A 13,944-nucleotide genomic window follows, 5' to 3' on the forward strand; every position below is an offset into this window, starting at 1 on the left:
CAGCTTCTTTCCCATTTAACGTACAGTCATCAATCCTTTGTGTTAGGAGGGTACTAAGATACTTAGTGCTCCTAGCTGCTGCTAATCACTGAAGCTGTTGAACTAAAAAAAAAATAAGAAAAAGGGACATGATTACAGTCATTGGAAAAATATTCAGTAGAGCAAGCTGACATAGGAACTAGTGAGCAGTAAGGCTGCTAATTCTGCCTGGAGAATTGAGTTACTGGAAGAGAGTGATCCAGAAATCACAAACTGAAGTTACGCTTCTTCATTGTTATTCCCTGTGCCACCTGCAGATTTGCACACTTGAAAACATCTGCTGAAAGGCAGTTTAGTGGTCTCGCTAGTGTAGCAAGTCATGCTTCAAAAGAACAAGGTCTGGAAAATTATATTCATATGCAGAGTAAATGGTTTGCTTTGCTTAGCGGGATGCCATTTGCCTTGGCTGGTATTTTCAAGAAAAGGTCAAAGAGCATAGACCAAAGCCTTATCTTCACAGTGTAATGGGGCAGCAAGACAATGAAGCTTCTCAGGGCCAGGGTCACTAAGTTGTGTCTGTGACTTTCCTTTAGTAGCTTTTTCTCCTGTTCTCTTCCCTCTACAGCTAGCAGCTGAAATGTTCAGCCAATCCTTTGCTATATCCTGGTTAGTTTGTTTATTTTTTAAACATGTCTTTCTCTTCCCCACCAAAAAAGCAGAGAATGGCAGATAACCAGGAGAGTCAGATGACCATTGAAGAAAGGAAACACCTGATTACAGCTCGAGAAGAAGCCTGGAAGTCCAAGGGTAAAGGAGCAGCCAATGACTCCACACAGTTCACTGTAGCTGGCCGAATGGTAAAAAAAGGTCAGTGATGAAATGATCCTAATATAAATAAGCCACTACTTATCTGTCTAGTCAAAATAAAGTCAAGCTAAAGTTATGCAGAAACAGCATCCATGTTTAGCAAGAGGAGGACTGTTTATCTTCAACTGAGTATCATGTCATGAGGCTGTTCACTCTAGCTTCTTGTGGCCGTTGGTATTGATCCATTTTGCTCTGCACTGTTGCACTACCATCCAGTTACTACTGGGCTCTGTCTGACTGGTGGTAGTCAATCACTTGAACAGTCATATGTTTAGTTTTTCCTTCTAATACAACCCAGAGGGCACAGTTGGATTATTCTTTCTTATTTATTCTTCCTTTGAAAACCCAGGTGCACTGTCTAGAGACAAGTTGTGAAATTTAGTCGTTGCTATTACTGGCACTTTCCCTGCTCCTAGGATCACTGGGAATATTTAGCAAACACGTGTTATTTTTATGAATGCTGTTCTGGACAACAACTTGAAGTGTTGTGTTTGGCTGAAGAAATCACTGAACGGATTTCTGCATGGAACCAGGGAGTAGAAATGACAAGGGAGCAATGTTGACACGTTTGGGATCTCTTGAATTCAGTCACTGTTTCCAGATGCAATCATTCTTCTGAAGCGGACAGGAGTCTCTGAAGGCTGTACATGGTAGAAATATAGTTGTTCATGCAGTGTGCCTGGGAAGATGATAGCTTTGGGAAGAAGGCACCTAAACTGATCTCTTGTGATTAATGAATACTAAATTTTGTTTTGTTGTAGGAACACAGTTATCGACAAAAGTAGCCCAAGTGGGATTTTATTCAGATGTGTGCTATTTTTGTTGCCTAAAAGAATAAATTATCATGATGAGTTTTTAATTTAAGAGATGATGAGAAAGCAATGCAAAATTAAATCCTTGTTATATACCTGTGCACAGATGCTGTATTTTAATTGCTTCTTATGGCTGAAAATTTTTCAGTCCTAAGTGGAGGGTGATCCTTTGCTAACATTGGAAGCGGTTTTCAATGTGGTCTTGTGGATTAAGTCCTGGGAGAGCTGCTTAAGAGCTGTGTCCTCTCAAATACGTCTTGATGAAGGCTTTACCAGTTGACTTAAAACCTGCTGGAATTTTGAGTCTCTTAGGTAACAGGGGAAAAAAAATGTTTGTGGAAAAGCTACTCGATTATATTCTAAATCTGTCTTGGTGTTTGACAGTTATGACTTGCTAGGAGTTGCAGTAAAGATAGTGGAAATGTGGTTAGTATATATTGTCTCAGCACAATATCGGTTTTATCTGATCAAAATAACTAAAGGCTTGAACTTATGTGGCTCAGTAATTACTAAGATATGACTAAGTGGAAAATAGAGGAAAGTTTAAATGTCAGTTTCCCCATTTACTGAAAGTCTAGGCAACAAGAGGTAATAGATGTAATTCTTTGCTTCAGTATGCTTTTCTACCTAATTAAAAACATGAAACCTATACAGTACCATTTCTTTTACTGAAGCAATGAAGATTCACATGAAAAGAACTAAACAAAAATCATCTTATTTTACCCACTGGGTCCAGAATGAATTGCTTTATGATAGTTACTGAAAAGGAGGGAGGAGAGTACAACAAAAGGAGGGAGTAGTGCTTGATGTGGTGGGGACTCTGACTTCCATTTCTACTTGCATTTCCACGTGTTCTTAAAATGCAACAGGGCCCAAGAATTACTGCTTAATCCAGGGACAGCATTCACAGGCCAGATGCATCCTGCTATGTGTATTAATAGAGATGGGTTTAAATTAAAAAAGGGGGGTGAGGGGGTGGTGGTGGTGAAGGTGCCAAGCAAGATCTTGGTAGTTTCCCTGCTAACCATATCTTTTTGTTCAGAACAGTTGCATGTTTTTAAAATGTGGCTTGTGGTAGAACTGGAGTCCAAAATGTAGACCAAGTGAACTGCTGCTACCTTGAAAACAAGCAAAATGACTGTATTTAAGAGAAAGCATGTATCTTGTGGTAGCTTGTTTACAGACACTTGGAAACAAAGCTTTGTTCTTGTGAACAGGACAGTTTCTGAGGCTGCTGTTGATTTGAGGAGCAGGCAGGGCAGTACACTCTGCCATCCCTAATACAACAGTTGTGGAGGCTGGGGAAGTATGAGGGACTGTAGGAAGTGGCCAGGCTCATCTGCTTTCCTTAAATCGCTTGCCTTGTCATTGTTGTGGGTAACGTGGGCTGACCGAGGACTGCGTTTCCTATGTTCTGTGTTCTTACGCAGGCCTGGCTTCTCCAAGTGCTCTAACATCAGTAGCATCCCCTTTCAGTAACCGGCAGAAGTCTACTACTCCAGTTACAAAGCCCTTGGAAGGTAAGGAATAAAAATGGCTGAAATACATTCAGGCTTTTTTACTTCCTGTCAATTAACAAGTTTTACTTCCTGCTTTGCTTAGAAATTGAAGCCAGGCCTGATATGCAATTGGAATCAGATATGAAGCTTGACAAGTTGGAGTCGTTCTTGGGAAGGCTGAATAACAAAGGTTGGTAGAGTTACCAAAAGTGGCAATGTTATCCACTCTCCAACTTCAGTAAATCACTTAAAGTACCTCTTAGTTAAAATATCTGGTAACAGAAACTGAATATTTCTTTGTTCAGACTGTGCTTACCGATCACACAGTTTATTTTTGTGATTCAGTCTTTGCTAAATTTTAACAAAAAAGCCTTATGCTATTGTATTACAAATGTACAATAGAATAAATCACAAATGCCAAAATAACTTTCTTCTTTCTCTACACACGATGTACACATTCTTCTTGAGAGCAAAATTTCTTAAAACCACACAGCCAGTCTGAACCATATTGTCATATACAGTGAAACAGCTTTAAATGTAGTTTAGTCTTCATTAAAATCAAGATAGCACACTGAGCTGCTCCCAAGCACAATTCATTCACCATCCTGCTTTTTTGAAAACCGACTCTCTGTAGCAACTCATACAGTTTCCTTGTACAGCTTGTAGGCTACTTGTGAAACTGTCTAGAGTTCTCTGGTGCTTCCATCTCGTATATCTCTCCTCCATTTGTAAGACAAAAATCCTTTTGTAATTTGTAGAGCATCAAATACCATAAACAAACGTATTCACGTTTCAGCAGAGGAGGCACTATTGTGCCATACTCACTAGTCTGAAGTAGTGACTTTTCCACTTGTAGTTCTAGTAGATCTTTTCAAAGGAAGGAACTATGTGGTTGGAGGCAAGATGGAATATACAAAACCGTAAAATGCTTATATCATCCTACCAAAACAACTCATTTTTGATAGTGCCTAACTTCTTATTCAGCCATATTTCCCAACCATTTTGTAATAAAGTTTATTGTATATGAGTAGCAGTTACACTCCATTTTTATTATTCTTTACCAACAGACTTTTCTACCATCTCTGCTTCAAATTCCATCAATTTTAAAAAAAACAAACAAAACCCAAAAAATCCAAAAACCACCAAACAAACAACAAAAACCAAAACACCACCACTACCTCAAAAAAACTCCACCCCAACAACTACCAAACAAGCCATGTTTACCTGTTCTAGAGTTAGAAACTCTAGTGTGATTATTTATTGGGTGAGGTGTTTTTTTTTCCTGCAGTTGCTGGGATGCAAGAGACAGTGCTGACAGTTACAGGAAAATCTGTGAAAGAGGTGATGAAGCTGGATGATGATGAAACGTTTTCCAGATTTTATCGCCATGTGGATTTCCCTTCCTCCTCAGTGCCTTTGGACCTTGATGAGGACTTTGATGCCATCTTTGATCCTTATGCGCCAAAGTACGAACTATTCCCCCCCCGCTCCCTTGTTATGAATGCAGACATAGGGGCAGTGGTCAAAATGTTCAGCTTTAAGTCATCTTGTAGATATTTTAGTACTGGGCATGTCCATTTCTTCTACGCATTTCTGAAATCACTCTTCTGCCTGAATCAAGGAACTGATCCTGATTTCCTAAGAAATGTCACACCCAAAATCAAAGCAAATCTCTTGTCATTAGATGATTCTGACTAGGAAAATTAACTGATGATTATAAACTCTGCTTGTTTTCCAGGTTAATATCTTCTGTAGCAGAGCACAAACGTGCAGTTAGGCCTACGCGCAGAGTCCAGTCCTCCAGAAACCCCCTGAAAATGCTGGCAGCAAGAGAAGATATTCTTCATGAATATACTGAACAAAGACTGAATGTTGCCTTCATGGAGTCAAAGCGAATGAAAGTAGAAAAAAGTAAGCTAACCAGATGATTTGTACAAGACACTGTCTTGCTACTTTAATTTAAAAAAAAAATTAAAAAAATAAAAAAATCCCAACATAACAACAACTGAAGGAATGGAACATATTCTCTGAGAGGCAATAAATTGATTGAGGTATCAGGTTGAATGTAGACTGTCTAGGAGGTCTGGAGAGAACAGCATGCGTGACTTCCTTAGGGAAGGCTACCTACAGCTGCCTCCTGTGCGTAGGTTTAATTATTTATTTTTGGCACAGTCCCCTTGTGTGGAGAGAGAGAGAGAGTGCCACTGTGCCTGCAGGGTGAGCACAGGAGATGAAGGAAAGCAGATGTAGCATTATGTTACTCGGGGGGAAAGAGCTAGCAAGAATAGATAAACTTTTGTTCAGGTACACTGGCCTCAATTTTGGGTCCTAGTTTTCTCTCAGAAACTGGAATTAGCCTTCTTGACTCCGAAATATTAATTTCCATAAAGGATCAGTGCTCTGTGGCAGGGCTTTGTGTTTTACTTGTGGCTTTGCTTTCTCCTGACAACCAGACGGACAGCAAGAGACGTTATTGTAAAATTTATTTGAAGGTTTATCGAGCCACTTTTACCATTTTGGGTACGAGTTTTCCTTATTATATTTGAATAAAGGGAGATTATCTTTAAGCGTTGCCTGTATTAATGAAAACACTAATTATATGTGTAATACTTTGTTGCCATTCGATGAGAAGCGTTTCCCTGAGTTATAAATTCATAAAGTGCTTTGTCTTTGGTTGAGAAATAAGCAAAAGTAGCCAAGAATTTAGGCTTTCATTTTACAGTAAAACATGACTAAGACTTTGAAATGTAGGTGTCTGTTGCATCACACTGGCTGAGATAAATTTGAAGGTAATTTCAGTTAATTAGCCTTGGCTACTCTGCTGTCTTTTATCACTAATCTATTATAAGGCATTGAAGATCTACACAGTACTTCACAAAACATTGGGTAAGACATGTTTCCTAGCAAAGCTGGTATTTCTGCCAAATAACGTAATTCTGACACTGACTGTTTACTCTTGGATAATATCTAGAAACTTAGGTACTACTAAACCCACAAAGCTTTTGGGCTAGCAGTTAATCTGAGTTCAACCTGGTTTTGCTGTTGCTATTGAGAAGGAGGAAAACTGGAAATAATGGGGGGAAATAATTTTTTTTAATGCAACAACCAATTTTTTATAATTTTGTCCTTTTTTGGGGTTTTTTTGTGTGTTTTTTCTTCAACTTCTTTCTATGTACAAGTGTCTACAAACTCAAATTTCTCAGAAGTAGCACTTGCTGGCTTGGCAAGCAAAGAGAACTTCAGCAACGTTAGCCTGCGGAGTGTTAATTTAACAGAGCAAAACTCTAACAACAGTGCTGTGCCATACAAGAAGCTAATGCTGCTGCAAATTAAAGGTATGCCGGAACTGCTTTTATTTTCCATACATAATAAGCTGAATGTAACATACGGGAGTTGCTACCACAGTTGGATTCTTAGCTTGTTCTAGATCTCCAGCTCAAGGCTTATGTCCCAAACCTAAAAGAATAAATGAGAACTGTGTGACAAATGCAAAACCTTACAAATAGGTTTGCATTGTGGCCACTGGTGCGTGTTTCCCAAGGAGAAAACAGAATATTTTGGGAATTGTAGTTATCTCCTGTGGAAATAGTTGAACTGTCCCATTCTTCCAGTGCTCAGTGGAAGTGACGTGACAGTGTTCTTGTTCCACTTCCCCTTACAGTGTGTAGTAATGTATCTGATTCTGCAAAATAATAGCTACTTTTTTGGCAAAGTAAAATTCTTAAAACTTTTTACTGCCTACAGAAACTATGCCATAGTTTCACTTAAGCAACTGTAAAGGATTCTGATATTTGGCTGCTGTCTGCCATTTACTTAATTCATTTCTCTCCAGAAGGACATCAAGTTTTTAAAGCAGAAACAGGAAATAATAGAAATATTAGTTGATAGGAGGCAATGGTTTTTTTGCTTCCTGTGAGTAAACCCTTTTTCCATAGTAGTAGTCTTTTAATTCTTCTTTAACAGTCTGTTTCCATATATTTTGCTAAATATACTGGGATTGTTTGTATTTCACTCAAAACAAATTGGATCTTGGCATTTGATAGCAGCAGTCAAAGGAATATAATTAGCTTTGTTTTCTCTTTAGGAAGAAGACATGTTCAAACAAGATTAGTTGAACCAAGGGCCTCGTCACTGAACAGCGGAGATTGTTTCCTGTTGTTAACTCCACATTTCTGTTTCTTATGGGTAGGAGAGTTTGCAAATGTCATAGAAAAAGCAAAGGTTAGTATTAGTTGGGGGTTTTTATTATTTATTTTTAGAACTGTCACAGTGTATATCTCTTTGTAATTGAGCTTTGGTGCCAGTTGTCTCAAAAAGTGGCATGTAACTGATAGTGACAGGTAGATATGCAGGATTCCTGTAAATATGTTTTAGCTTGTGCACTGAATGAATGCTGACATAGGAGCGTGTAGGTTGTGAAGCTGCAAGAGAAAAGAGGATATCCTCGGGAAACAGATTTGCACTCAAACAAAAAATAGTCTGAATTGCAGGATGTCCTTTTTATTCCCATGTTCATTAAGATCAAGTCTTGTTTTAAGGCAAATGAAAGAATGAATGTATTTCTGTAACATTTTCTCTAGTATCTGTTTATTTAGTGCAACAAATAATAACCATTTCTCCTGCTATTTGCTCTATTATATCCTATCTACTTTCGCCTTCTCCCTGAACAAGATATGCACAAGTATTCCAAAGACTTAAGCAATCCTGTTCAGATAACTGTTAATCTCTTAGGCTTCAGAACTTGCAACTTTAATTCAGACAAAGAGGGAACTTGGCTGTAGAGCTTCTCATGTACAGACTATAGAAGAAGGAATAAATACCCATACTCATGCAGCCAAAGACTTTTGGAAACTCCTTGGTGGACAGACAAATTACCAGTGTAAGCATTCTTACAATTACAGTATCTGATATTTTATCACAGTAAAATAGTTGAGTGGGTTCTCTTTACTAAAGATAGTTGGATGTTAACATTTTATTATTTTTTACAATCTTTTCCTTAAGCTGCTGGAAGTCCTGAAGAAGATGAAATGTATGAAGCTGCAATAATAGAAACAAATTGCATTTACCGCCTCGTAGAGGATAAACTCATTCCTGAGGATGACTACTGGGGAAAGATGCCAAAATGTACCCTGCTACAACCAAAAGAGGTATTGTGCCACTTACTGCTTCTGTGGTAAGTGCAGGAACGTACAGCTGATAATGACTTTCAGTAACTGCAAATGCTTATGAAGAGGCTCACTGAAAATCAGATCCTCTGTGTTTCTGAAAAGCTTCTGAACACTTTGCTGTCTAGAGTGTGCTGCAGGTCTCAAGAAATTAGATCATGTTATCTCTGAAGTGAAATACTATTTTAGGAAGTGTAAATCTTTTTGTCAACAGTGGCTCACTCCAAAGTCATGAAGTGTGAAACAGGTAGCACGTCAGAAAAACAAAACAAAACAAAAAACTGTTTTCCCTTTCAAGCATTTTTATTTCTGTTCTTAGCAGACCTTTCCCTTTCAAACAACCATTTCACTCATCTAAGTAGGAATGAGAGCAGATTTCCAAAATAAAGACACGATGCATTTTCTTGAAAGTATTCAAGTTGCTGCCTGCTTGCTGAGCCAGTTACCCATGCTGTATGTTGTCAGCCTTCCCCGGCTGCACGATGAAGCATAAGTCTAAATGTCAGTGAAAGCTGCTGTAACTGGACAGCAGTCAGCCCTGCAACAGAATCAGGTTTTTAGTAATAAGAGTTCTCTAACCTGCTAGTGACCTAGCTACCACCTAAAGATACACCTCATAACATTCCCCATACTTGCTTCCAGTCATCCTCAACAATTAGACGTCACAGTGCAGACCACTGCCCTGGCCTTACTTGCATTGCAGTGCTAGTTGTTAGTGTCACTGCGGAAACTCAGATATTTGGAGGAGTTTGTGTTCAACGCGCTGTCAGTTTCCAGCACTAGGAAACTAGAGGATCAGGGTATCACCTAACCTAATGGTAAGTTGTCTTTTTGTTTTGATTTGGTTTTTAGGTGCTGGTGTTTGATTTTGGCAGTGAAGTATATGTATGGCATGGAAAGGAAGTTACTTTAGCGCAAAGAAAAGTGGCATTCCAGCTGGCAAAACACTTGTGGAATGGCACCTTTGACTACTCCAATTGTGACATAAATCCTCTGGACCCAGGGGAATGCAATCCCCTTATACCCAGGTATCAAAACTCAAGTTTAGTCTCATTGCAGAAACTTAGTTTTCTTGCCCTTATTTCACAGTGTTTCATTTGATTCTATTTCTTCTTTTCCCTTGTACAGAAAGGGACAAGGACGCCCAGACTGGGCTGTGTTTGGCAGACTCACAGAACATAACGAGACCATACTGTTCAAAGAAAAATTTCTTGATTGGACAGAGCTGAAGAAACTCAATGAGAAGAATTCTAGTGAATCCCTTCATCAGAAGGTGCATATAATAAGCATGCTAGGTATTTCAAACTAGATGACCTAGCTGGGATGGAAGCCAGGGAAGCTTGTTCTCAAGGATCCAGGGCACTTTCTTTATCTTGCAGGCTTTGACCTAGGGGTCAGAACATTACCACCTACAGTGAACCCACAGAGTTGCTTTATATTAGTGCCAGGCAGCTCAATGAATACTGCCAAGGTGGCTTTGACAAGGCATCAAATGATGACAAGATATTAAAGTACTGAAATATGCAGGAGTCAAACTTTGAGTGGATCTGTGGGTAAGAAGAAAAAAGCTATGCTCAAAGAAATCTCTTCTGTGTTTTTTTGACAGGAAGAATCCAGATCTGACTCTAAACCATATGATGTCATGCTAATGGTAGCTGTGCCCCAAACGACTGTAGGCACAGTCTTGGATGGAATGAATATCGGCCGGGGCTATGGACTTGTAGAAGGAGAAGATGGGAGGCAGTTTGAAATTATCACTGCATCTGTGGATGTCTGGCACATCCTGGAATTCGATTATAGTAGACTGCCTAAGCAAAGCATAGGGCAGTTCCATGAGGGAGACACATATGTGGTGAAATGGAAGTACATGGTGAGCACTACAGGTTAGTGAACAATACCATTTCATCCTGCTGAAACATGGAGAAGTGCAGCTGAAACTGCTGCTGTTAGAGGTGAGATCCAGAGCTAGACTTCCTTGGATGTGAAACAGTTTTAAAGGTTAGAAATGCTAATTTAGCCTTCCTAGGCCATTAAGAAGTTGAGCTTATTATTTTATTCTGTTTAAAAGAAAGCATTAAAAAAAAAGCTGTAGTTATTTTTCATACATCAAATGTAATACTGTCCATCTCTGCTTTTACCCAACAGTGGTGTTGTACATGTTCATGGGACAGCTTATTAAGCCAAAATTGTGCCCACAGCTTAACACCAAAATAACTAGGCAGCTGGACTAATGACAGTGATCTGAATGTCTTGCAAGAGAGGTAGGCTTAGCAACAAGGAAAGCCTTTGCTTGGTAATGGAGAACAGTAACAATGACAGGAAAAGCCCCTGCCAGCTCATTGCCCTTGCTGTCCTTTTGGTGTTTCTGGAAACCCCTTGCTACGGGTTTCAGTCTCAAGTGGAAAACTTCAGCAGTGTTCTGACAAAGAGCCTGAGAGCAGCAGGTAGATGTTGAGAATCAGTCAGCTCGGTACGCTCATTGGAACTCTCCCTTCTGGTGCTAAACTAAGAATAGGTGGCTTTTGTGGTAAGTAAAATAGAAATAGTCTAAAAATCATTGTTCCAAATAGGAAAATATTAAAATTGGTTGAAAGCAGTATAACAGCTATACAGCTTCAGGGTTTTTGCCAAAAAATGTAGGTAGGTCTTATTCAGGATCGTTGAGATCAGCTGCTGGCAAATCCAAGAAAAATACAAAAGCTTGTAAGTCTTGGGAGAAGTGGGTAACACTAATACTGAACTGTAAACAGACTCCTAATCAAAATGGATGAAAATATATTCCATCACTCCAAACCAGAATAAATTTTATGGAGGAGGCAGTACTTTTATAGGCTGAATGTACAGATAAGAGTAAAAACCATAAATTTTAGAAGTGGCTAGTGGTTTGAGTATTCTCAGTTTGAAAAAAAACAGGATGCTTTCTCCTAAGTATTTCAGTTGGATGCTGCTCAGCACTGCTGAAATCAAGGCAGAAGTTTTAATATTTTTTTTTTAAGAATCTGGTTTAAAGCTCTTGGTTTTTTTAAAATCTTTGATGTAATTATATCTGTCTATTCAGTATTCACTGGAAAGAGTAAAATAATCCGTAGCTGGTTGTATTGTTGAACTTCACTTGCTGTAAACATTATTTGCTTATCATAACAACTAAATACCAATCCTTTAAAAAAAAAAAAAAAAAAAAAGTGGTTACTAACCCACTTTCCAGACCAACATGAAATACTGTCTTAATTTTAATAAATAAATAAATAAATCTTACCTAATCCTAACTTTTTTATGACTGCAAAATACTGCTTTGGTGTTCTTTTGTTCTGTAGTTTTCCTTTCTAATATCACTCTACCAAGAAAGACTTTTCTTTTATGCCTGTACCTTTCTCAGCTGTTGCTGTTTCCAGTATCACTCAGCAGCCAGCTACTCTCCTGCTGCCAAAGAACAGTGTGTAATGTGGAAAATGAGCCATAATGCACTCTTCTGGTAACATAACTGGACATACTATTTCACATGCAAATTGGCTCAAGTGATGTCAGTTATTTTTCTCCAGATAGTACCGGTTCTTTCTACATCTCTTTCTCTGGCCAACACAGGCATCTCTGCATGTGGGCTTACATCCACCTGATGAGACAATGCCAACTTTGCACGGGGACGTACTGGCTTGGAGACCTAATGTTCCTCCAACTGGACATTTTATCTTTCCTGTTCTGGATGGGATAGTGCTGAGCTGGCCGATGAGATTAAACCACGTGCTGTTTAAACCTATAGCCAGAGTACTTTCTTCAGCATGTGCTTTCTGTTTTGCAGTTGGAAGCAGACAAAAAGGAGAGCAACAAGTAAGAGCTGTTGGAAAAGAGAAATGCGTGTATTTCTTTTGGCAAGGAAGGCACTCCACAGTAAGTGAGAAAGGGACATCAGCACTGATGACAGTGGAACTTGATGAAGAGAGAGGAGCACAGGTGAGCTTCCTGCAGAACTAGGTGGCAGTCCTGGTAAGACTTGCCTGCCCAAGTAGCCAGTAACAGTAAATGTGGGTCATCTTTTTTGCCTCCTCTCTTTCTATAAAGGTCATCTTGCCAGTACAAATAGCCAGCCCTCAAAATTACTTTTGGCTTTATTCCAACTTCCAGAGACACATAAGCTCCTTTATGGATTGTCATTCCCAAATCCCACCTCTAAAGATGATGTTTCTGAGAATGGCTGAAGAAGAGTGTCTTCCCTCCTCTCCCTGCAGGAATAGGTGAAGCACAGTTAAGCAAATTTGTGCCTTCCCTTCCATACATGTTCAGATAACAGGACTGTCTTCCTAGTGCTGAGAACAGGAGAAGCACTTTCTGCCAGGCCAAGGCGTGAAAATACATTTTAAATTTTCAATTTGTTTACTCTGTAATTACGGAGTAGATTACCTTGTTTTGCAGAGATTCTAGAAACTGCAGATAGAGCTAGTTTGAAGCTCAAACAGAGGACAGGTTGGCTTTGTCTTTAGGTGGAGTTAGGCTTTGCTGTGGCTTGACTGTTAACCAGCACACAAGAAGGGAGATTTAAAGTTAGTTTCTCTACCTTGATAATGCTGTAATTAGTTTTTTACAGCAACGTAGACATGACCAGTAAGACAGGCATTCATAGAGGAGATAGACAAACACATTTGACCCAGAGTGTGGGATGCTGTGCAACATGGCTGATTTAACAATTGGCTATATCAGTTTCATAATCAAAATGCAATGTTTAATGAGCAAAGAACATGCATGTTGTCACGTAAACCAGTTTACAGCAAATTGTGAACCTACTTCAGTTCCTACAGTATCTCATAATCGTTTCAAAGAATATCTGGCAAGATGGCCCAGTCCTGTAAAGAATTCAAATAATGGTTAAACTAATTTAAAGTTTATTTGGTATTCCTTATCCTCTGAAATTCTTGATTGTTGGATTCCAACTAGAGTTTTCTTTTAATATGCAGGTCACATATGAAACCTATTGCATGCTAATATACATGGTAATTTAAACAATAGTCAGCAGATGTAAAGTACAAGGAAAGCCATCTTCGTGGGTGGCCATAACTATATAACTTTTAGTAATCCATAGAGACTAGTTTTCCTGAGTCTGTATACTTGCTTCATTTTTTTAATGAAGAGTGGTGCTTTCAATTTCCAGGTACAAGTGCTTCAAGGGAAAGAACCACCATGCTTCCTGCAGTGCTTCCAAGGAGGGATGATTGTGCATGCTGGAAGAAGGGAAGAGGAAGAAGAAAATGCACAAAGTAAATGACTGTTAGTTAAGAGCTTGTGCCCCAAAATCCTTTTTTACCTATTGTGAAGGGCTTTGAATTCAGTCTCAACTACCATACTCTGTAGAACAGAGAAATGAATGCCATGAAACCCGTAACACAGCTTTGCCATGCTTTGTTTCAAGGTAGTTTTTCTTCTTTGAGCTTAGAATGGATTTTGTCACCCTAGAGCAAGCTGACTTTATTGTATTGATAGACATATAAATGGTTCTAGTTGTTTTTTAATTAAGCAAAGTGCCTGTTTGCTTTAAAATGTGTTCTTTTCTACATAGTCTGGGCAAAAGAGTATTTTTATGAGCAGTTCTCCTGCTCCAAGGAGAACTCTTGAGTTTTTGTTACCCATTCGTTA

The 13,944-nt window shown here is 38.9% G+C and overlaps 1 protein-coding gene across 18 annotated transcripts in view; it reads left to right on the top strand.

Moving 5' to 3' along the window:
- Nucleotides 1–13,944, top strand: part of SVIL (supervillin) — a 158,529-nt gene that overhangs the window by 122,767 nt on the left and 21,818 nt on the right. For 15 of the 18 annotated variants that reach the window (XR_012041231.1, XM_072854562.1, XM_072854551.1 and 12 more), the window contains 14 exons: nt 696–846; nt 3,089–3,178; nt 3,261–3,347; nt 4,446–4,623; nt 4,896–5,068; nt 6,337–6,492; nt 7,242–7,378; nt 7,889–8,036; nt 8,159–8,304; nt 9,175–9,350; nt 9,451–9,595; nt 9,929–10,205; nt 12,119–12,270; nt 13,463–13,568. Coding sequence is in view for 17 of the 18 variants with exons in the window: in XM_072854562.1 (XP_072710663.1) it covers nt 696–846; nt 3,089–3,178; nt 3,261–3,347; nt 4,446–4,623; nt 4,896–5,068; nt 6,337–6,492; nt 7,242–7,378; nt 7,889–8,036; nt 8,159–8,304; nt 9,175–9,350; nt 9,451–9,595; nt 9,929–10,205; nt 12,119–12,270; nt 13,463–13,568 (2,122 nt within the window). In the remaining variant the exon portion in view is untranslated. The remainder of the gene's footprint in view (nt 1–695; nt 847–3,088; nt 3,179–3,260; nt 3,348–4,445; nt 4,624–4,895; nt 5,069–6,336; nt 6,493–7,241; nt 7,379–7,888; nt 8,037–8,158; nt 8,305–9,174; nt 9,351–9,450; nt 9,596–9,928; nt 10,206–12,118; nt 12,271–13,462; nt 13,569–13,944) is intronic. The other 3 variants (XM_072854553.1, XM_072854556.1, XM_072854567.1) reach the window with 1 other exon arrangement.

This window comes from Ciconia boyciana, chromosome 2 (assembly GCF_034638445.1).
Source record: "Ciconia boyciana chromosome 2, ASM3463844v1, whole genome shotgun sequence".
Classification (NCBI taxonomy): Eukaryota; Metazoa; Chordata; class Aves; order Ciconiiformes; family Ciconiidae; genus Ciconia; species Ciconia boyciana.